At 43.9% G+C, this 23,733-nt stretch overlaps 1 protein-coding gene and 2 long non-coding RNA genes across 4 annotated transcripts; 2 read left to right on the top strand and 1 right to left on the bottom strand.

The window, feature by feature from the left end:
• Window positions 1-2,243: 2,243 nt before the first annotated feature.
• Window positions 2,244-10,126, top strand: LOC309514554. The gene is made up of 3 exons (XR_014212057.1): window positions 2,244-2,361; window positions 4,290-4,477; window positions 10,021-10,126. It is a non-coding gene; the product is annotated as an uncharacterized lncRNA (long non-coding RNA).
• Window positions 10,127-10,935: 809 nt separating this feature from the next.
• On the top strand, window positions 10,936-17,412 carry LOC309527717 (uncharacterized protein). 2 transcript variants are annotated; one of them, XM_082214618.1, is made up of 5 exons: window positions 10,936-11,220; window positions 13,454-13,574; window positions 14,943-15,108; window positions 16,448-16,641; window positions 17,153-17,412. In XM_082214618.1, the coding sequence occupies exons 3-5, from the start codon at window positions 15,057-15,059 to the stop codon at window positions 17,186-17,188; spliced, it is 282 nt and encodes a 93-aa protein (XP_082070744.1). In that variant the 5' UTR covers window positions 10,936-11,220; window positions 13,454-13,574; window positions 14,943-15,056; the 3' UTR covers window positions 17,189-17,412. The 2 variants fall into 2 exon arrangements, with proteins under 2 accessions (XP_082070744.1, XP_082070743.1); XM_082214617.1 differs by having other exon boundaries at window positions 10,936-11,410.
• Window positions 17,413-20,027: 2,615 nt separating this feature from the next.
• Window positions 20,028-23,201, bottom strand: LOC309526884. Its single transcript, XR_014217010.1, has 3 exons — window positions 23,067-23,201; window positions 22,060-22,244; window positions 20,028-20,278 (listed from the first exon to the last, which is right to left on the bottom strand). It is a non-coding gene; the product is annotated as an uncharacterized lncRNA (long non-coding RNA).
• Between the last annotated feature and the right edge of the window lie 532 nt (window positions 23,202-23,733).

The following is a 23,733-nucleotide window of genomic DNA, read 5'->3' as shown; positions in this document are numbered from 1 at the left end:
AAAAGCGGCAACACAAGAACAGGCCTTTTCTGTGTTGGCTCCCTGTTTGTGGAATGCTCTCCTCAGGGAAGAAGAAGAAGAAGAGTTTGGATTTGATATCCCGCCTTTCACTCCCTTTAAGGAGTCTCAAAGCGGCTAACATTCTCCTTTCCCTTCCTCCCCCACAACAAACACTCTGTGAGGTGGGTGGGGCTGAGAGACTTCAGAGAAGTGTGACTGGCCCAAGGTCACCCAGCAGCTGCATGTGGAGGAGCGGAGACGCGAACCCGGTTCCCCAGGTTACGAGACTACCGCTCTTAACCACTACACCACACTGGCTCTCAACTGGGAGAGACTCAACTGGCAGCTTTGTTACATGTCTTTAGGCACCAAGCAAAAACATTCCTCTTTTCCCAGGCCTTTGGCTAATTAAACAATCTGTGTGTGCGAGGGTAATTGTTTTGTTGTTGTTGTTCTGGTATGCATTTTTGTGTTCTCATATTGTAAACTGCCCCGTGATCTTAGGATGAAGGGTGGTATAGAAATTTAATAAATAATAATAATACCAACGTGCTATAAAATAGTGGAAAGTTTACCAATTATAAATAGCAAAGCACTGGATGGGAGGTGGGAACACACACACACAATCTGGCACAGGATACTAGGGAACAAAATAGCCTGTGAATTATTGTGGGAAGGTACAGTAAATATGATCAACTGAAAATCTGGTATAAATTTGTTTCATACTGGAACAGTGAACTCAATCCAATAATACTGGTAATGCATGTTGAGAATGTAAACAGAAATGTGAGGCAAGGATAACTATAGAGAACTGTAAATGTGGTAGCTCCTTCTCTTTTACATATTATTTCAACAAGGAACTCTTTGGAATGGATGATTCCTGATGACTAAAGTATACAATTTATGGTTCCTGGTAAAATGAAATGTGTTATATTTTGTCCCTTAAATAAATACATATTTTTAAAGGCACTGAGTGCAAGTCTCAGGGCATCTGAAATAGAGGTAGCAGCTGCACACCTTGTATGCAAGAATTACTGTACTTCCGAAAGAGATCTGTTGTGAGGGGTTTTTTCACATTTGCCTCCTGTCCTTCATCCAAGTAACTCAGAGCCACTTTCTAGCTTCACAATAGGTTAGCTATGCCAAAAGGGTGATTTCCCCAGGACTGTCCTGCGAGCTTCATATGTCAATAGCAATTTTGCACATCCAATCTCAATATTCCAGCTGCCTTACTTTTTCAAAATTCTTATGTACAGCATACCCTCCAACTTTTATCTGGTGAAAATAGGGATGTCCCATTCCATGATAATTTTACTTTTTATACCCCACACATCTTACTGGGTTGCCCCAGCCACTCTGGGCAGCTTCCAACACATATAAAAACATAATAAAACATTAAACATTTTTTAAAAATCCCTATACAGGATTGCCTTCAGATGACTCGGGAGTCAAATAACTCCATACCCCCCAACATTTCTCCAATGAAAATAAGGACACCCTAAGGAAAAGTGGGACATTCTGGGATCAAATCAGAAACTGGATCAGTTTCTCTAAATCAGGGATGTCCCTGGAAAGTAGGGACACTTGGAGGGTCTGTATACAGTGTGCATATAGTCCTACAAGGAGCTGACCTGGGCTAGGCCCCTGTAGTTCACAGAAGTGGTCAAAAACCTGCTTCTCTCTTGCAAGGAAGTCCCTTATAGGGCACATCACAGCAGCCCATACTCTGGCCACTAATTTTGCAATATGTGAAGCCACTCTTCATCTCCTTCAGATCTGATTCTAGGACTGAAATGTTCCAAGAGACACTAATCAGTAAGAGAATTCCTCTCTCGTCTATATTTCCTCTCCCACAGAAGATAGTTTTTAATGTAAAATGCTCAGAGAACTTTGGTTATTGGGCAGTATAGAAACATAGCTGTCAACTTTTCCCTTTTCTTGTGAGGAATCCTATTCGGAATAAGGGAATTTCCCTTTAAAAAAGGGAAACATTGACAGCTATGTATAGAAATGTGCAAGGATGGCTGCAATGCTAACTATACTTACCTGGGACTTGGGAGTAAGCACCACTGAATTCAGTAGGACTTACTTATGAGAGAACATGGTTAGGTTGCCCCATCAGTAAATATATTAAGTAAGTAAATACCAGGAGAAATGTAAATAAGGTCATGTGTGCTCCTGTGTCATGTTGTGGGCGGAGTGGTTCTTGCTACCTCCTCTGTGTGTATAAATAAACACACACCCCAAACAGTTTTGCTGCGTATTGGAACCCATACTGGGATTTCTTCTCCACCATGAAGCTGACACTTGTCCTTCTGCTCCTTGCTCTGGCATGCTGCTCCTTGGATGCGCATCACCATGGTAAGCATCACTCCTCTGGTAACTATCACTATGATGGCTCTTTGCCTTAAGAAACAAAAATAATCCAGTCTAATGTCTTCAGATATGGCATCTACAAATGAGATGCAGGAGAACTTCAGCAAAATCATGAATGCCCGTACCTGACACTTCAGGCATACTCTCCTGAGGTAGCTGCAGTGGCAACCAGGGGCCCAGGACAAAAGATAGTCTTTGGGAACCCTCCACCAATGCAACCCCCTCCCCTAATGCTGTCTGCAGTGAACATAGTATATTTGGGTAAATGAAATATCAGCACAATACCAGGGATGCGGGTGGCACTGTGGTCTAAACCACAGAGCCTAGGGCTTGCCGATCAGAAGGTCGGTGGTTCAAATCCCCACGACGGGGTGAGCTCCTGTCGCTCGGTCCCTGCTCCTGCCAACCTAGCAGTTCGAAAGCACGTCAAAGTGCAAGTAGATAAATAGGTACCACTCCGGCAGGAAGATAAACGGCATTTCCGTGCGCTGTTCTGGTTCGCCAGAAGCGGCTTAGTCATGCTGGCCACATGACCTGGAAGCTGTCTGCGGACAAACATCTTCTCCCTCGGCCAGTAAAGCGAGATGAGCATTGCAACCCCAGAGTCATTCGCAACTGGACTTAACGGTCAGGGGTCCCTTTACCTTTACCTATTTGCATTGTAAACTTTAAAATGTAGTATTTAATGCTGGTCATTAAATTAATAAAATTAAATAAATAATAACCATGAATATTGACTCACTAGCCTAGTGATGTTCATGGGTATCCATGAATGTATCTATCTAGCCTACTTTAATAGAGCTCAGAAGCAGTTCCTTCCAATCTAGGAAATTAAGAATCATCAGAATAGCTGTACATTTTTACAGTCATTAAAATTAAGAGCAGAAATGATAACCTATTCTTATAATTCAAGCAAAACATCATTTTTTGCAAGAATTAACAAGACATCTGATTCTTAAACAAGTAGCCAAGTTAGATGACTTGCTTCTAGTTTGGTGAAAGAAATTTCTCAAAAGAGATTTGCCTAGCTAGCTTACTTTCTTCTGAGAAAATAAAAAAATTCCTTCCAGTAGCACCTTAAAGACCAACTAAGTTAGTTCTTGGTATGAGCTTTCGTGTGCATGCACACTTCTTCAGATTCTGAGAGCATAAGATAGGGGTCAAGCCTATCTTGCCCCTTGGTAAATCTTGGGTGCTCCTTTGTCAGAGGGGGCAAGGGAAGGATAAGGAAGCCCTGTCCATAAGTCAGATCCAGCCCACAGCTGAATTTCATATGGAGGCCACTCAGTATTCTCCCCAAGAAAGACCTGGGTGGACATGAGCATTGGGTGCCACTGCCTGAAAGCACATGCTCACTTCCATCCTGCCTTCTCTATTCATCTGGTAGGTACAGAGGCTGAGAAAACCAGCATGCCTCTCCACTGTCCCCAGGTGGGCTGGAGGGAGATGATGGAAACACTTCCTCCTGTCTCTCATTTCATAGATTTGCACCTGCCTGCCTGTCCATTAATGTAGGAGTGTCCACATTACACTCTCTCCATTTCAGGGTTGTCCCGCATCTTTCCTCCTTTTAATGTGGGGTGTTTTTTTTTCAATCCTTGGAAAGCCCAAAGAGGCCAGGATTGAAAAACCTTGCAATAATGAAGAAACAGGAAAGTGCAAATCCATGCTTTGCTCCAGTGTGGTCAAGCTCATAGCATCTGCTGGTGTAAGTGCCTCTGTCTCGCAGTCTTCTTCTATGGCATCCCAGCTGGATCCTGGGCAGGGCAGACTGAAGTGGGCTATCATGGTTGCAGCCAGTTATCACTTACTTTTTATTTACTTTTAAAAGATGATACTAAAGAAGAGTGTGTGTGTGTAGATTTAAAGTGTTTTTAACAGCCTGTTTGGGTTTTCATTTTCCTTCTTCCTAGATTCCCACAAAACATGCAAACCTATGGAGAAATTTCTAGGTGCAAAGTTTTCCGGAACAGATTCTGATTATATGGAAGAACTTGAACGTTATTCTGACAACGAAGATGGCATCCAAGCTGCAATGGAAGTAAAAGATCTTATTGAAACATTTTCGGATGAGAAACGTTCAGAATACTTGAAACTTCTGGTAATTTTAAGCATTGTCCTTTTTCTTGCTGGCTTTTTGTGTTTCTAACTCATAACAAGAGACAGGGGGAGGAATATGATATTGCGATTGCCAAACAGAATGATCTCCTCTCTCCTCCTGCTGCATGCTGTTCTGGGGGTTCTCCTGGCGCCCCAGAAGGGATTGGGGGGTAGAAGGGGAGTCATATTGCACTAGTGGAAGCCTGTGAACTGACTTCTGCTAGCACACTGGGTTAATTGAATCCAACCCAGGATGTATATGTCCCCCCCCCATCTAATTTTTTAATTTCATTTTTATTGATGAATTTATAAGAGCACAAAATACAGAACTGAAAAATAAAAGAAAAAGTGAAAGAAAAGGAAGGGGGGAAGGGGGGAGAGATACATTACATCAATCCATAATTCTATTTCATCGACTTCCCACCCATCCTTCCATGGTTCCCTAAAGTTTCCCTTTCCTGCTGCATATTCTATTTTTTCTAACTATTTAAACATTCAAATACTTCCCAGTGTAAACTATAACTGCTGAGCTTACTCCAAACCGACTAAAGTTCTAACATTTTTACAATGGTTTTTTAGGTAGTCTACAAATGGCTTCCGTCCCCGGGGTGTATATGTTCTCACCTATCCCACAAATTACAGTCTTTCGGTTTTAAGAGAGTGTTTTACCCTACAGATTGAAAGCCATATGACAAAATCTGATGCTCTAAAACAGTTTTAAATACGTTCCCTGACCCCAGCACTCTCCACATACTAATTTACATCCACAACACATGTATCTGTATTCACTTTTCATCCCAGATAAATGTTTGCATGCCCAGGCAGAGACCCCCGACCCCAAGAGCCATGAATGACTCATGAATAATAATAATAATAATAATAATAATAATAATAATAATAATAATTTATTTGTACCCCGCCCATCTGGCTGGGTTTCCCCAGCCACTCTGGGCGGCTTCCATAGAAACCAAAAAACACTAAAATATCATACATTAAAAACTTCCCTGAATAGGGCCGCCTTAAGATGTCTTCTGAATGTCAGGTAGTTGTTTATCATTTTGACATCTGATGGGAGGGCATTCCACAGGGCGGGCGCCACTACCGAAAAGGCCCTCTGCCTGGTTCCCTGTAGCTTTGCTTCTCGCAATGAGGGAACCGCCAGAAGGCCTTCGGCGCTGGACCTCAGTGTCCGGGCAGAACGATGGGGGTGGAGACGCTCCTTCAGGTATACTGGGCCGAAGCCGTTTAGGGCTTTAAAGGTCAACACCAGCACTTTGAATTGTGCTCGGAAACGTACTGGGAGCCAATGTAGGTCTTTCAAGACCGGTGTTATGTGGTCTCGGTGGCCGCCCCCAGTCACCAGTCTAGCTGCCGCATTCTGGATTAGCTGTAGTTTCCAAGTCACCTTCAAAGGTAGCCCCACGTGGAGCGCATTGCAGTAGTCCAAGCGGGAGATAACTAGAGCATGCACCACTCTGGCCAGACAGTCCGCGGGCAGGTAGGGTCTCAGCCTGCGTACCAGGTGGAGTTGGTAGACAGCTGCCCTGGATACAGAATTGACCTGCGCCTCCATGGACAGCTGTGAGTCCAAAATGACTCCCAGGCTACGCACCTGGTCCTTCAGGGGCACAGTTACCCTATTCAGGACCAGGGAGTCCTCCACACCAGCCCGCCCCGTCCCCCAAAAACAGTACTTCTGTCTTGTCAGGATTCTACTTCAATCCATTAGCCGCCATCCATCCTCCAACCGCCTCCAGGCACTCACACAGGACCTTCACCGCCTTCACTGGTTCTGATTTGAAAGAGAGGTAGAGCTGGGTATCATCTGCATATTGATGGACACCCAGTCCAAACCCCCTGATGATCTCTCCCAGCGGCTTCATATAGATGTTAAAAAGCATGGGGGAGAGGACGGAACCCTGAGGCACCCCACAAGTGAGGGCCCAAGGGTCTGAACACTCATCCCCCACCACCACTTTCTGAACACGGCCCAGGAGGAAGGAGCGAAACCACTGTATAACAGTGCCCCCAGCTCCCAACCCCTCTAGACGGTCCAGAAGGATGTTATGGTCGATTGTATCAAAGGCCACTGAGAGATCCAGCAGAACTAGGAAACAACTCTCACCTTTGTCCCTAGCTCGCCGGACCAGTGCGACCAAGGCAGTTTCAGTCCCATGATGAGGCCTGAACCCTGATTGGAAGGGATCCAAATGGTCCGCATCCTCCAGGCGTGCCTGGAGTTGTTCAGCAACCACACGCTCAATCACCTTGCCCAAGAATGGAAGATTTGAGACTGGGCGATAGTTGGCCATACTGGCCGGGTCTAAAGATGTTTTTTTAAGAAGCAGTTTAATGACCGCCTCTTTCAGCGGATCTGGGAATGTTCCCCCACAGAGGGAAGCATTCACCACCCCGCAGAGCCCATCGCCCAGCCCTTCCCGGCTTGCTTTTATTAGCCAGGATGGGCAAGGATCAAGGAGACAGGTGGTTGGTTTCACGCGTCCAAGCAGCCTGTCCACATCCTTGGGGGTAACGGATTGAAATTGATTCCACACAACTTGACCAGACAGGGCTCTAGCACTCTCCCGCCCCAACCCTACTCCCACGGTGGTGTCTAGCTCCTTCCGAATATGAGTGATTTTATCTGCCAAAACCTTTGCAAAATCGTTGCAGGAGATCTTGGGGTCTTTACAAGGCCCCGGTGGTAAAGGTGGTTCCGTTAAATTGCGGACCACCTGAAAGAGTCTCCTGCTACTATTTTCTGCAGATGCAATAGAGGCGGTGAAGAAAGTCTTCTTCGCCGTTGCTATCGCCACTTGGTAAGCTCGACGTTGAGCTCTAACCTGTGTCCGGTCAGATTCGGAGTGAGTTATCTGCCACCGACGCTCTAGCCATCTCAGCGATTGTTTCATCGCCCTCAGCTCTGAAGAAAACCACGGGGCTGTCCGGGCTCCATGCAGTCAGAGAGGGCGCTTCGGAGCCAGACAGTCGATAGCCCTGGTTAACTCTGCATTCCAGCGGGCCACCAGGGAATCAGCTGAAAGGCCATCAACATGGGATAAAGCATCCCCTACCACTCTCTGGAAACCATTTGGATCCATTAAGTGGCGGGGGCGGACCATACGAATTGGTCCCACCTCCCTGCAGAGGGGAAGGGTCGCGGAGAAGTCCAGTTGCACCAGGAAGTGATCTGACCATGGCACTTCTTTGGTTTCACTTTTACTTAGTGTCAGATCACCGACGTCACTAGAGGTGAATACCAGGTCTAAGGCATGTCCATGATTATGAGTTGGGCCCAACTTATTCAGGGACAGCCCCATGGAGGCCATGCTTTCCACAAAGTCCCGAGTGGCCCCTTGTAAGGTCGTGTCGGCGTGGATGTTAAAATCCCCTAGGACAACCAAATTAGGTGTCTCCAGGAGAACATCCGCCACGACCTGAAGCAGCTCGGACAGGGAATCCTTGGTGCAGCGGGGAGGTCGGTACACCAAAAGGAATCCTGTACTGCCCCTGTTACCCAACTTCCAGAACATGCACTCAGAAAACTGGGTCTTCCCAGTAGGACGCCTGATGCAAACTAATGACTTCCTAAAAATCACTGCAACCCCCCTCCCCGCCCGCATGACCTGGGTTGCTGTGCGTAAGAGAAACCTGGTGGGCAAGCGGCAGCAAGGACAGGCCCATCTGCTTCCTCCAACCAGGTCTCTGTCACACATGCCAGGTCAAATCCTCCATCCACAATCAGGTCGTGGATGGCAGTGGTTTTATTCATCATTGACCTGGCATTACACAGCAACACCTTCAGGTCATGTGGGTTTCCCCTGTTGATTCCAGTATCCATCCGGTCAAGGCCAGACCCGGAGGCAGGGATAGTCTTCAAACAACGACTAAACCTGCCTCCTCGGTAATGACATGGTCTGGTCTTAGCGTAACTCGGCCTCCTGCCCATGATCACTGAGATCGGATGTCCCAGTGCTTCCCCCCCTGTGGAGCTTGTCCCAGCCATCGTGTTGGCTGGGGCCTCACTCCCAGGCAGCCCCGATCCCGCCCCTTAAAAACAAAACACAAACTACACAGAACCAATAAAACAACAGAAAGCAAAAACAGAACAATTATACTAAAATTAATCCCCAACCAAATATCCATCCCACCCACCCACCCCCAACAAAGGAAAAAAGGAAAAAAAGAAATACAAATTTAAATTGCCACCGACTGCTTGAGGACATTTTAAAACACAACGTGTTATGGGATTAAATTGGCCACAACTTTATTTAAACTTTCAGATGCAGGAAGACCTTAGCTTAGGCATTGGGCATGTATCCCTCCCAGTCCCCAGCTGGGGATCTGGGGCACATCCAGGTAATCAGGTCTGTCTGGGAAGTGGGCTGGCTCTGGTAGACATTTTTTTTATGCAGTGTCCACCACCATTTCACCACAACACTGGGGAGTGCACTGACAACTTTTCAGTTTATGGCCCTTTAATGGGGATCGCCGCCGCAGGGGGAGAGTATCACCACTTCAAGGCCCCCCCCCCAATATAGGGAAGATAGACTAAAGGATTCCACCCAAGGCCTAAAACTGCCAAAGTTGTGACATCTGCTACAGGGAAGGCGAAACTTGCCAATGCAGGGAAATTCCTTCCCGGCCCCTTAACAGCAACCATCCTAAGACCATAGCAGCGCCTGAATACCTGTAAAAGAAGTTAACCTGTAATAAAAGAACATTAAACAAAAGGAGGGTGGGGAGGGTGAAGCTCTGGAGCCGACTGTGTGCTGTCAGGTAGGCTGCACCCCTTTTAACTACACAAAGAGCTCCGCCTCCCCCCCCACACACAGATAGGTTTATTAGAACTGAGGTTTGGTGGGAACCTCAAAGGGCTGTGATGTGGGGAGGTGGACCAGGAACTTCTGCCATTGTCTCAGGGATCAGGGTACCTCGTGCGGCCACGCAAAGGGCGCCCTCCGGTTGATGGGAGAGCGGTCATTACGCAGGTTGCCTATGCGAACCAAGGTACAGAAAGGAGGCAAATATACCACCCCATGAGGCAACCTCCTACTGTTTGAGAAGCAGGCTGATGCTTAAATCCAAGACACAAATACTTTTTCTTCCAACACCCTTGAGTTGGCTCAACTAGAACTCCCTCAAGCCCTGTCTACCTCACCCCTTCCCTTCCTCCTCATTCATAAGGATCCCTGAAGCCTCATGGCCAATAGCTGTGCCTCTCCCAGCTTTACTTTACCTTTCTAATCTCCCAGCCATTCTTCACCAGCAAGCCCTGCTGACAAGGAGAAAGGCAGTGGTACGGCCCTTGGTGGTCCTTCAGATTAACCCTACTACTGTTTCAGCCCTCCTTCCTTCCTTCCTTCCTTCCTTCCTTCCTTCCTTTCTTTCTTTCCCTTCTGTATAATAAAAAATACCTAAGTGGTGAACAAGAGTATATGAAAATACGTACATAAAGTCACTGGAGCTACATTGCACAGCTGTGATTTCTTTCTTCTTTGTCATTCAGCACTCTGTACTCACCCAGATTTCATTTCATTTCAGAAAAACCTAATGCACAAATGCAAAAAAGACTGGAAGAACTGATCTTTGGATGATGCTACGCTGATTCTACAAACTGACTACCAATTCCTGAAATATCATATCATAGAATCATAGAATCATAGAGTTGGAAGAGACCACAAGGGCCATTGAGTCCAACCCCCTGCCAAGCAGGATCCATTCTTCTATTTCACTTGTACTGCCCTTGTTCAAAGAAGCTCCCTGTGGGGCAATAATCATTATGCGACAGAAAACCTGTTCTGCAATCAGTCATATTCAAATTGTTATTAAACTTACTGCCTTGCATTCCTTTGCTCAAGTTTCATTCCTGTAGGCTGTTAAATGTGTGCCATTTGCACTGATCTCTTGAGATTTGCTGGAGCCAGCCAGAGACTATGTTAGAGCAGAACAAGGAATATTCTGAACAGCGAGTTGCTGGCCCAGCCCTTCTCTACAACCTAGAGAGGGCCCTTGTGTTGCTAGTTTGAGAGACAGGCAGTTGGGCTTCCCTAACTTCCAAATCTTTTTTGTGGGGGTGGGGAGAGTGGCTAGTACTAGGGACAAAGTGCCATAATGGTCAGTCAGATACATGGATTCCAGAAAGTCATGGAAGCAGGTGGTAGAGTTTATGGGCCCCAACTCTGATCCCAGGAACAGGAATGCAGCTGATAGAATTGATATGCTCACCTGTGAATAAATGTCTACACACGCACACACACACCCCACAAATGTGAGTAAATGCACTCGCACGCTCATGATACTGACATGTGCTAGACAGTCAGGAGCTTATATTACAAGGTTAAGCTAGAGGAAACCATTCATTTGTCCACTTTTTCAAAATAGACAAGACCTTTCTGCAGGCAATATGATTAGCCCAGGGATGATGAACAAAACATTTCGATAAGGAACAAAGACTGCCAAATGCATCATGTGACTCTAGTCAGTGGCCTCATCTGCACAATACAATTATAGCACTATCATAACACTTTAACCGTTCTGGCTTCTCCCAAAGAATTCTGGGAAATATACTTTATTAAGGTGCTGGGCACTCCTTCCTCCAAGCAGCCCCCCATCTCTAGACCTTCTTTCTTGCCAAACCACTGTAATTAGATATTGCAGAAAAATGGATTCAGTTTAGTCCCACAAGGCTGGCACTCTTCTTTAAGAAGTCTTTCTGCAGCATCTTGCACTTCTCTGAACCTGGTAGGACTCTTAACATAACGTAAGAATATAAGATGATCCTGCTGTATCAGACCAATGGCCCATCTAGTCCAGCTTGCTGTTCCCACAGGGGTCAACCAGGTCCCTATGGGAAGCCTGCAAGTTGGACAACAGCACTCTGCTCACCTGAAACTCCCAGCAACTGGGATTCAGATGTATGTTGGCTGCCAAGGTAGGACAAGGGTATCAATGCTAGTAGCCACTGATGGTCTCATCCCCCATGAATTTGTCTAATCCTTTTGGAAAGCCACTCAAGTTGGTGGCCATCACAGCCTCTTGAGGGATCAAGTTCCATAGTTTAACTATCTGCCCTGAATCTTCCAGCATTCTGCTTCATTGGATGCCCATGAGTTCTAATGTTATGAAAGAAGCAGAAAAACACTTTCTCCATGTCATGCATAATTTCTGTCACGTCACCTTTTTTCTCTGAACTAAAAAGTCAAAAATTCTGCAGCATTTCCTCACAGAGAAATTACTCCACCTTCTTGATAGATTTGTCTAATGGTGTTTTAAATTCCTTTTCTAGGGCTCTTCTGTTGTGGAGGTGGGGGGGTTGATTAAGAAAATCAATCCTCCTGTCAATATCTGGGAATCACGCAGTTTAGGACATTCCACACCTTCCCTCAGCAGAGTTTCTTGTTCACTGAGAAAAATAAAGCTTGCGTATATGTAAACTCAGCTTTAATAAACTCAGCTTTAATTTTAAGAAAACTGTAACAAGATAACATAATGAAAGAAACTAAATACGACGACATGAGGCAAATTTGAGGCACGAAACAAGAAGAGACAGTTGGTCCCTCCTAACTGAAACACACTGAAGGGAGGGGCTGATTCTTGAGCAGAACACACAAGCCCCTCCCACCAGATACCTGGCACTCTACTATTCAAATTAGGACCTAGTGTTTTTCTTACATCTTCAGCATGGGATTTGCCCTTTCCACAGCTGCTACACCTTGGGTCAAATATTCCTTCAGCTACTACCCCAAGGTCTCAGTCCTGATCAGTCACTGCCAGTTCAGACCCTATGAGTGTATATGTAAAATTAATATTATTTTTCACCACAATATGCATCACTTTACACTTGTTTACCCTGAATTGCATTTCCCATTTACTGCCCATTCCCTCAATTTGGAAAGGGCTTTTTGGAGCCCTTTGCAAAATCTTTTCATGTTAATGACTCTGAACAATCTATTATCTTCCACAAACTTGGCTACCTCACTGCTTACCCCTAACTCTAGATCACTTTCGAACAAGCCAAAGATCACAAGTCCCAATACCAATCCTTGTGGGATTCCACTTTCCACATGTCTCCCTTTGGAGGACTGTCCATTGATTCCTGTTCTCTGTTTTCTTAACCAATATCTGGCCCACAAGAAGACTTCTCCTCTTATTCCATGACTGCTAACCTTACTAAACTTTCATGAGGTACCCTGTTAAAGGTTTTTGAAAGCCCAGGTACACTACATCACTGGATCAGTTCTATTTATATGCTTGCTGACACTCCAAAATAAATCTAATAGCTTCGTCAGAAAGCCATGCAGAAGCCATGCTGGTTCTGCTTCTTGATGATGTACAAACAGCCTGCCTGTCTCTCATAAGAGTACATAAAAAAGGCAATGCCTATCCCCAGAGAGGCGGAATACCCTCCAAGCAGCAGCATTGGGGTAAAGTGGCTGTATCCACCTCGTATATTACTGAGCTACTCAGTTAGCATGACCAACAGCCAGGGGATAGGAATGTTGTATTCCAGAAACATCTGGAGAGCCATAAGTTCCTTATCCTTGACACTCAAGAACTCCTGAAAAGGTTTCAAGGGTTGATCAATCCATTAATTCATCTGATAGTATGCTTGTGAGCACGCCTCTTCTACAGCACATGAAGGTGCGAAATTTGCCTCAGACACTTAATAACAAACACACAAAGTTGCCTTGCACAGGTTCAGATCATTTTCCATCTAGGCCACACAGACGTATTAGCGTAAGCACTAGATTGGCTCTGCACAGCCCTGACCTCACCACCACCTTCCCTTTCCAGTACATGGAAGTGATGCTACCTCTGTCAAATGTTGTTGTTGCAGCTCCACCCAACCAGGTGAGCTGCTCTTGATCTCTCGCAATAGTATACAGCACTTTTAAAATGGGTCAGATTTCTTCTCATGGTAAGTCTCGTGATTATTATTTTTTAAAATCTTTGGCCCTTTTCACTTTGTTTTTAGCTAAGGAATCTTTCTGCCCCTGTCAGACCTTTCGTCCACAGAAAGTTATAGTACATTCCTCCACACAAGGAAAAGATAACAAGGAAAGAAAAGGAGAAGGAAATCAGAAGAAACCTAGCTGGTTAGTAAAGATATTATTGTCTATACTGTCTGCTTATGAAATGAATGAATGAAGATTATCTGGAAAATTGGGGGGAGTGCATGAATTCAAAGCAGAATTCATAGCCTAGCCCAAAGACAATAGGTGGTATCCAGTGAAGTAGTTCCATCAGTGGCAGAGCTTGGGGTCTCAAATTTCAGTGGAGCCCTGTGCAACTTCAAAATTCAGCACCCTCTGCCTTTTGTGCTCCATTCTAAATCATAGTTGTGGTGTCCCCAGCGTTGCCACTCCCCTAAATCCGTTCCATTAGGACATGAATAAGAGGAAACACACAGGCCTGGGCATAAATCAATACGCAAAGGAGAAATGTCAATATATACGGTACACATCCTTCAATTTAGGTAATCCCATAATGATCTAAAGAATTTAAAAGCAACATTCATATTAGCAATACTTGGCAAAGTCAAGATAGTTTGGACTGTTTATAAAACCTCAGGCTATATGGATCATTTGCATTTACCTTACCATGGAACAACTTGCCCTTTCCTTTTTGCCTCCATCAACCATTTGCTCTCTAGAACCTTGAAAATCTTACAGCCACTGATCTTTTGTCCTGCAATTTCATTTGCATATAATTGAATGCACATTTGGAAGGTTACTATATATTTATAAAGTGGTTGGGGTGCGGGAATCAAATCAAAGACACAGAATGAAAATCTGAGTGTATTTGTAATTGATTTAGCAGCTGCACACAGGGACTATTAAGTATAACACATGAGAGAGAGAGAGAGAGAGAGAGAGAGATTTTGTTTTGTTACGTTCTTGTCCCCAGAAACTCAGTGTGGCACTCGAGCCTCACAATACCCCTTTGAAGTACGCTATACCAAGAAAGAGTGATTTCCCAGGGCTACCCAGTGAGCTTCATATGGGAGCAGGGATTTGATGCATCAAAAGTCAAGAGTACAGCCATAACTCTCTCTTGGCTCTCTTGTCTTTTTAAATCCTACGTACATTCTGCATATAGGTCAGTAGGAAGCCACACCTGACCCTCCTTGTGCTGTAGGAATTGATCTTGGTCTCTTCATCTTGCCAACCTTAAGTTTAGTTCACCCCATTTCCACAGCATTTTTTTCTTCTTTTAAAAGCTGCCACAAAAATTCAGGTAGATGATATTCTGTATCAGTTTGCTGACAGACTGGCTCTTTCCCCCATACAAATAGTCAAAAATTTGATTTTGTCCCCTCAAGGAACTCTCTAATAGGGCACACCGCAGTAACCAACCCAGTGCATCCTGAATTTTAAATGCATGCAGCAGCTCTCCATCTCCTTTGGATTTGATCAGAAATGAGGAGGAGAACAATGTGAATAAGGGCATGTGTTGTGTTGTAGGCGGAGCAGCTCATGGGCACATAGAGCTATATATATAGATGCCTGTGCTGCGCAGCTCAGGATCCCAGATAGTTTTGCTGTGTGCTGCAACCCGTCTGAGAATTTTTCTCCATCATGAAGCTGACACTCATCCTGCTCATCGCCCTAGCATGCTACTGCTCTACAGGTAAGCGTCACTACTGAGACTTCTGGCTCTTGGTTTCAATAGACTCAAGAAGCAAACATTTAGTAGTATGGCATAACATTTCCAGAGATGCCATTTGTAAATGAAATACAGTAGAATCTCAGTGAAATGAACTCCAAGAGCTGGACGTTTTAGGCAATGAAACGTCCTGGACCAGCTCCGCAGGGCCTCTACTCAAGTGCAGCACAATGCAAAGCAGGCTTTCTCAAAAGTAAGTCCTGTTGTGCCCAATGGGGCTTTTCCCCCAGTATGCTTTCTTTAAGATTGCACAGGCCACAATTAGGGATACTGGAGAATTCCGACGGAAATGGAAGCAGAAATCGCCACTGTTCACTTATTCGTTCCACATCTGGAATGAAAATCAGTCAATTGGATGCAATCGGTATTAGCTGTTGTCACTTTCAGTCTGGAAACGATACATGATTGATGAGTCGTCGTCCCCGTCCCCCCCGCATTTGCCCCGTGTTTCCATTACATAGAAATGAATGAGGTTGAATAATGCAATGGCAATGTAATTACATAATTTACATAACTATGTAAAATTTGTCACATCGGACAGTGAGACGAGTAACATCGTTTCTTACATCCCTAGTGACAGTACTGAGCTCTAAAAAATCATTATGGCAACCAGATGCAAAAAATAAATAAATAATAAGGACAAGGTTCCTGTAGCTTTTAAAATTTCAGCAGGTATAGTTTGGCATGGGAGGTGCATCTGCAGAAATCTCCTCTTTACACAGCTGTTAAAAGGTGCAAGAGCCCTGTCCCTTTTTTTTAACCTGGGCACCCTAAAAATCACTAAAGATGATAGTCAGTGAGTTTAAGTGGGCTACAACAGGACTCAGTTTGATCTAGTGACATGTGAATTTTATGGTAAGTTAAGATGTCATATTTATGGCCTCCAATTTAGAAATTACTCGGCTGTGAAAAGGCCAGTTTTGGTTAGTGCTACACAGAGGAAGTATAGTATTTCCCCCCCCCGCCCCCCTGCATCTACAGAGCCCAGGAAACATAGCGCCCTCTGGTCAGGGCTGTGTGTCCCTGACATACAAACATGGTAAGGAAACAACATTCAAACCATCCTCATGTGGTGTCAGCACAAGAAAGTGCTTTTCCCATGGAGATTTCTTGCAGAGAAATGGGCATTCAAGCTGGAGCTGAGCTGGGCCCTTGTCAAGGATATGAATCATATTATTTCCATCCAGCTATCAGGTGATTATTTCTTTTTTTTCCTAAGATGACAATAAAGAGTTTAAATAAAACATGTATAAAGTATTATAAATTCAGTTTTTGTTTTCGTTTTGTTTCCTCCTCCCCCCAGTTTATTCTGAGCTATGTCCTTCTGTCCAGAATTCAGTGACTGCATTCCTTTCTGGAACAGCGGATGACTTAAAAGAGGAGCTTAAAAAACACGTATCTCGTTCAAAGTATGGGATAAACAATGCACAGAAGGTGCAAAGTTGTACCCAGGATGAATTTACAGAAAAGGAAAAAGAGGGGTTATATGATCTTGTGGTAATTATCTATTTTGCCATTTTTTTCTTGCCTGTTTTTGGGGTACTTATTATACCTTGTCTTTCATCCCATCAAACTGTATTTGCAGTCTGCTATTTAAAAACATTATTTTAGCATGCATATCAAAGGCCACAAGTTAATATCTGATGATCTAAAAAGGATCTAAATTCTTTGTCCTGCCATCTATTATTACCAGAGCCTTCTCCATATGTCAGAGACTAATTCAGGTCATACAGTAATATCTCTAGTTTAATATGCATGCAGCAGGCCTGTGTCATCGTAAGGAAGACCCATCTTTTCCAACCCTAAACCTGCCCAATTGTTCTGATGGTTGAGCCAAGTGAATCGAGGCAAAGTTGCCTTTTATTGACTTTCAGTCATTTTCACCATGGCATGATCTTCTAATGTTCAGGAAGCAGGCTGTTGAGTAATGCTTGCCAAGAACCAGCTAGTCCCAACCTTCCTCATTTCCTTTATCGCCTGTACTTACATTTGTTTCATTTCATTTCAGAAAAAGATGGTTGACAAATGCAGCAGCGACGAGTAATTCTGATCTATGGAAGAAGTCAATCAAATTCCACATGCTGACTACTGGTATTGGTTGCTGGAAAATATTGATCCATTCTTCTATTTCTTTGATCCTGTCATTGACGTCGGAGCTCCTGCCTCCCTTTGAAGCAATAATCATATGCTGCAGAAATGCTAGAGAAATCTCCTGCCATGTTCTTCAATCATTCCTACTTGAATCATTATTAAAACCCGTGATTTGCATTTCCGTGCTGAAGATTCATTTTTCAGTGTGTATGATAAATGTCACAGTTAATCCAGAGACTACTTGAAGGATCTAGAGAACAATTCTAGAAAGGGAATTTAATTTTTGTTGATATTTATTTATAAAAATATTTATATACCGCCAACTCAAAGCAGGGTAGAACAAAAGATAAAATGAAATGAAATAGTTTATTGTCACTTGTACAACTTGTATACAGTGAGATTACACGAGCACCTCCCACTCAGCTCTCTTAGTCTTAATTCCCCTCGTTTACTAACGCACACCCACCAAACCCAAAAGTCAGTTGCCCTGTTGTTATCTTTTCATTCAGCAGCCTAACAGCCCACGGATAGAAGCTGTTCTTTATCCTGTTCGTGCGACTAATCATGCTTCTATATCTTCTGCCTGATATTCTTGCTGATATTAAGGTGCAAGTGGTTCCCTAGGCACCATGTAGATATTTTTTGGACCTCCCCTCTATACGCTGATTCGTCTCCACCTCTTATTAAACCCATTATGGTGGTGTCATCTGCAAACTTAATAATTGCAGTAGATGGGTCAGATGATAAAAGGACACTAAAGGATTGTTGGGGTCCGCTAATCGGGCCCAAGCTGCCTTGGTCACTGAAAGGCCAATAAATGCCATAGACAGAGTCCCATAATTACTCGTTTATTCAGCTGAGTAAAACAGAGCGGGCGAGCCACACTCACCAGTGTGATGGTGAAGCCATGCCTAAATAGCCTTTGTTCAGACTTTTTATAGGCATCCCCCCTGCCTTTCCCCTTTTGAAGTTCCTAGCGCTGATCAAAACAGGACACCCTGCCTGGAAACCTTGAAGGGAAAAGCTTCCTGGCAGAGGGAAGTTTTCTGGAAAATTGCCTAGCAATGTTATCTGGTCTTCACATATTTGTGGCTCACCCTCCGAAATTATAAAGCAGGCAGTTTCTTTACAGAAGCAAAATGGCATCAGTTAGTCTAACCAAAAAACAGACAAGAACAGGCCTCTGTGGCTTTTCCTGAGACCTCACAGGATAAAATACAATAAAAACAATAAATGGCAAAGGGCTAGCATTGATGTATCAAAGGATTCTGTCTGAATGTGGTGCACAACTCTAATACAGTTAATAACAATATTCAGACTTATGCATCCTGCAAATGACCTGCTTATCAAGCATTCATTCTGGTTTGCTTACATAAGCAACAGCACCCTCTACAGCGCAGCTCATGGTTGGCACAGAAAGTGGGAGTATAGCAAACAACCTAGTTCAGCCCACTCTGTGGAATGCAAAGATGAAGCATGTTTTTTTTTTGGGGGGGGGGGAGATGCACACTCTCCCACCATCACCCTGCCTTCTCACCATCCAAAGACACATTCAGTCAGTAAAAAAACAAAAACCTCAAGGAGGCTGCAAAGCAAAACTGGAGGTGGGTGATCTGAGCACTGACAGAGAGGCTTGGATGGCTGTATCTGGTCCCCAGAGCCCAATATTCCCTATCTATGCACCCTTAACAAAATACAGTTTTTGGATTCGCTGGGTTTAATTGTTTTAGTTGTTGTGTTCTATGCTGAAGGTAGTTATTTTTTTATTGGGCTTCTTTACTTTCTGATTTATTTTAAGGTTTTTAATAATAGTATAAATGCTGTGTAAAAATGCAGGCTAAACCAGCTTCCTGGCCAGGAATCACCTGGGGAACCATGTGGCTCTGAGAAGTGGACAGAGACAGGAGAATTGGCAGGTTTTAAAAACTGGGCTTGGAATGCCTGAGGCAGAAGGGGAGGTGCTGCGTTTTCCAGGGACTGGGGGGGGGGGTGAGAGAAAGGAGGGGTCAGAACTTCATGTAGGAGCTGAAAGGCAGAACTATCTTGGCTGCATCCCAGAGGCTGAGGAAGATGGCTGGCTGCTCTGGACTCAAGATGGCTGAAGCTGTGAGAGAAGCAAGGAGAGACACTCTGGAGATGTAATGCTGTGAACTCCTCCATCCTAGGCTCAGGTTGTAAATAGGTGTTATTAAACCATATTTCTTAAAGACACTTGCCATCTCTGTGCCTTGATCTGCCCAATGCAAACACAACCCTGGGTAAGTGCCTGGAACCCTGGAATCTGTGAAGACTAGGGTAGTGTGTAACAGTATTTTATATCAAAATAAGGTGGCTAAGTTCCATTAGCAATAGTGTCTGTTTTTACCGGAAACCCGAGGACACCTCTGACTCTGTACTATAGCATATCACAAATTATAATCTCCACGTGTTTCTAATTACTCCTACGTTTTACAACACATGAAGTGAAGCTGTTTCACATATTGCAAAACCAGGTGGTAAGTGAATTTATCTTGCCCCTGAAATTAGGGAAGTCCAGCAACTATTCTGTTCTATTTTGACTTCTTTGTGTTGGGTTAGTTAGTATAACCCCTTGCATTGGGCCAATGATATGCAGAATTATTTCAGATTGAAGATGAAACTCTTACAAATATCACTAGCCATGTAGTGTGGCATATTACAAACACCCAAGTGACTGCTACAAAGTCAGCTTTGCAACCCAAATGTTTGTGCCCTTCCCAGCAGTTCAGCTGGTGAGCAAAGAGCACTTGCCATCAAGAATACACAAAGCAGAGTTTGAATGCAAGGCAATGAGTTTAATGAAACAGGGAGTCTGAGTGATTTAGAAATATTATAGGAGGTTTCTTCAAGTTTTGTAGATCATGATGGATGCACTCTAAAGGAAAGATGGGGCTTCTTGATCAGCGAGAAGGAAGTGATGCAACTTGCAATTGGCTTTGTCTGGCTGCTGACCTGTAGCGTTGCTGTAGATTTCTTTTGAAAACTGAAGCTACTGGATTGAGTCGCAATTCTTCATCACTTTCCTCTGAAATTGAAAGAACAGATGAAAGGTCAGCATAAAGTGCCAGTGTCATCCCAACCTAACAATATGGGCTATATATTGTCTGGAAAGATGATTAAGTTTTTATAAAAGTTTTTACATCCTTACTATACTGGTGCTAGCCTTGATCTGAGTGTTATAGGAGCACCGTGCCTCTTCTTTATATACTAGAAACCAGAATACTACTCACACTGATACCTACCTGTTACTTTTCAATGGAATTCTGTTTGTGCAGCAGGGCTTCCCCTCCCCCTCCCAGCCCACTCTCAAAATCTCTTTTGAAGGATCCTCCAATCCTCTGGAGAAGATTTTGAAGACACGTGCATGGTGGACTACAGGGGAGAGGAGGGAAGGGGGAAGTTTTGTTGCACAAGTGGAAGTCTTCTGCACTGGCTGAACAACAGCTTAGATACAACCCAAAGACTCATGGGTATTCACTGGCATTATACCAAACAAGGGAGTCAATAGGCTGGTCAGTTGGAAAGAGGACAGGACTCCTGTACCTTTAACAGTTGTGTAGTAGAATTTCTGCAGGTGCAGCAAGTGACAACTGCTGGAATTCCTTCATCTAAACAATTATTACAGGAACAGGAGCCACTATCCTGTTTTTCACCTGCTGGCCACCCTAGTTACACCTCATGAACACCACTTTGTCCATTGAATTAAACGAAGGTAGGACCTTCAGTCATAACTAATTCAATATTGGTATCTTTGTTTAGCTCAGTGGTTATCAAACTTTTGGGTCGCACACACACCCCGGTCCCATGAACTCATTCCCAGCATCCCCTACCCTATAAAAAGCATCATTCAGAATAGTGGTTTGCACAACCCACTAAGGAAGATAAGAATGCAATAAAATTCAAAACAGTGACAATTAATTGCACAATTATTCAAAACAGACCGCTCCCTGATGAAAGGCCCATTTCCACCTGGCCTAGGGCATGGGGCCCACACTCACCCTGAACACCCTGGGACACTGCTGGAACAACTCTTGGGTTGGGGCAACTGGCTAAAATGTTTAAAATGGTTCTAATTTTGGTTGCTCTGCTTCATTTTTGTTGGTTAAATGTTTAGTTGTTTTTTAATGTTTGATATTTTGTTGTGTTTTATATGTTGTAAGCCACCCAGAGTATCCTACAGCCAGATGAGTAGGATATAAATTTAAAATATTGTTGTTGTTGTTGTTGTTATTGTTGTTGTTGTTGTTATTATTATTACTGAAATCCAGTTAAAACTATTTAGTTGAATTAATTCAACAGTGGAACCTCTGGCTTAGCCAGTTATCTCATAGATACACAATTATGCTGTACAAGTAGTCCACCACCTGAAATATGAAGGTAGAAATGTGATTTTAAAAGTTAAAGGATTGCTTGCATGCATGCAAAGGCGTACCTAGGCTCCCTTGCACCCTTGGCAAGGAGCTATATCGGTAACTCCCCATCCCCACCACCAAATCCCTTCCACCTTTGGCAAGAAGATGCATCAGCACCTCTGAAGCCAGGAGAGAAAATGAACCATGAAAATGAAAATGAACTCAAAAGATTTGCTTTTTGTTGCCTTTCACCCTCCACCACTGACTTCCTCCATGAACATCGAGGTTAGGGTGTGTCTGCTGTGCCTCCTCCTCCTCCATCTGTCTGTCTGCCTCTCTCCCCACCTCAGCTTCCCATGGTAGAGAGTGGGAACAAAACTATTTCTCCTTCTCCCCCACTCCCCACAAATGACTTAGCTTAATTTTCTAGATAGTTGTAGCAAAATATAATTACCACCACAGGAAGCAGAGTTGCTTTTTGCAAAAGGCTTAATTCGCCGACACATTCTTTCAATTTAAATACAGCATTCTTGGCATCACTGTCCTCTGTGTGCTTAGAAACTTCTTTCTCAACTTCATCATCTGATTTAAAAAGCACCGTTTTTACGAAAGACTTGACGGGCTCACAGATGGAGAAAGCTGCATTAAAGCAAAACAAACAAACAAAACAAAAACACTAAAGAGCTGGCGATTTAAGAAATAACTTTTCACATACATTTTATTTCAGATTTTTGGAGTTTTAAATGTATAATGACAATAGTAACTGGGAAGAGTGTATAGCTTGATTATTTTTATTTATTCCTTGTTAGATTTATATACCGTCCTTCAAAAGATCTCAGGGCAGTTCACAAGATAAAAACACTAGATAAAAGCACAAATAAATAGTTAACACAGAAACAACAAAACCTCCCACAAACACATTTAAAAGGCTGTAGAATATTATCAGGAACGGGGAATGAGAAGAGAGAAATATAAAAGAAAAAACCTTTTCCGCTTCTAGCTTCCTAATCAGCAAATTCTGCCTAAAAGGCAGAGGCTGAGTTGCAATATCTCAGTAGGAACACAGGCAGCTGCGTCACACCAAATCAAGCCACTAACTAACTTAGCACAGTCTACACTGACTGGCTGTAGCTCTGCAGAATTTCAGTCAAGGAGTCTTTGCCAGCCCTGCCTAGAGGGGCTGGAGACTGAAACTGAGACCTTCAGCGTGTAATGCAAATGTAGCAACGTCCAAAGATCAATTAGATATCAGTAGAGAATGGTGTTCATGACTGCCAGTCGGTTATGCTAAGCTCTGCGTCTCCCTGCCACCGTTTTGCGACTGGTTCTGTCCCTGCAACACCACTTTGTGACAGTAATTTTCAGCCATGTCAGGTGGGACTTGAGGGGTCGAAGGCTTGAGAAACCCTGTTCAACAGTGTTCTCAGGCAGAGAGCCGTGCATGGCATTACGGATGCTTACCAGAGTTGCAGCTACATGCCAGGATGAGGAGCAGAAAGAGAAGGGTTGGCTTCATAGCAGCAAGGACCACTTCCTAGAAATAGCTGAAATGCTTTGTGACTTCCTTTGGAACCTAAGGCGCACAGCCGAGAAAGAAGGAGATATATAAGAGGCTACAAGACTGACTCCTCCCTCAACAGAGCATGGCAGGTCACCAGACTTCCTTTGTGCTTGTCTTCCTTGCGCATTTCCTTAGCAAGAACGCACAGGCAAATATGCCCTCCAGCCAGTTTCAGATATGCAAGCCTCTGTTCAGTTCTCCGAAGCTATGACACGTTGAAGAGTTCGAGGAAACCAAGCAGCCACAAGGACTGCCATTTGCACTGGCAACAGCCATGGCCAGATGTAGTTGCACACAGCATAGAACGAGTTGGAATTTTCCTAAGCCCATTTTAACAACAAGAGCTGTTTCAAATCCCCCAGTAGAAATAACAACACCAAGATCTGCTGAGTTGGGTTTTCTCTAGAATCCTTGTATCTGATATATTTCAATAAAATGTCATCCACTAACTCCATCAACAATAAAGCAGGAGCATAGAAAGGATAATGTTTTATTTCAAACAATTTCTTGGGAAAGTAATGGCAGAGGTGAAGAAATCAGTACTCTTACCCAATCATCTTTAAGGCA

Source organism: Podarcis vaucheri, assembly GCF_965113315.1.
Source record: "Podarcis vaucheri genome assembly, chromosome: 1".
Taxonomy (NCBI): Eukaryota; Metazoa; Chordata; class Lepidosauria; order Squamata; family Lacertidae; genus Podarcis; species Podarcis vaucheri.
Note: the sequence above shows the minus strand (reverse complement) of the source record. Positions and strands in the feature narration are given on the sequence as shown.

Excerpts from the sequence above, each read along its gene's own strand:
- LOC309527717 (XM_082214618.1), top strand. The coding sequence starts at position 15,057 with ATGAAGCTGACACTCATCCTGCTCATCGCCCTAGCATGCTACTGCTCT. Across the intron at positions 15,109-16,447 it reads AGCATGCTACTGCTCTACAG|TTTATTCTGAGCTATGTCCT; the intron begins GTAAGCGTCACT and ends TCCTCCCCCCAG. Across the intron at positions 16,642-17,152 it reads AGGGGTTATATGATCTTGTG|AAAAAGATGGTTGACAAATG; the intron begins GTAATTATCTAT and ends ATTTCATTTCAG.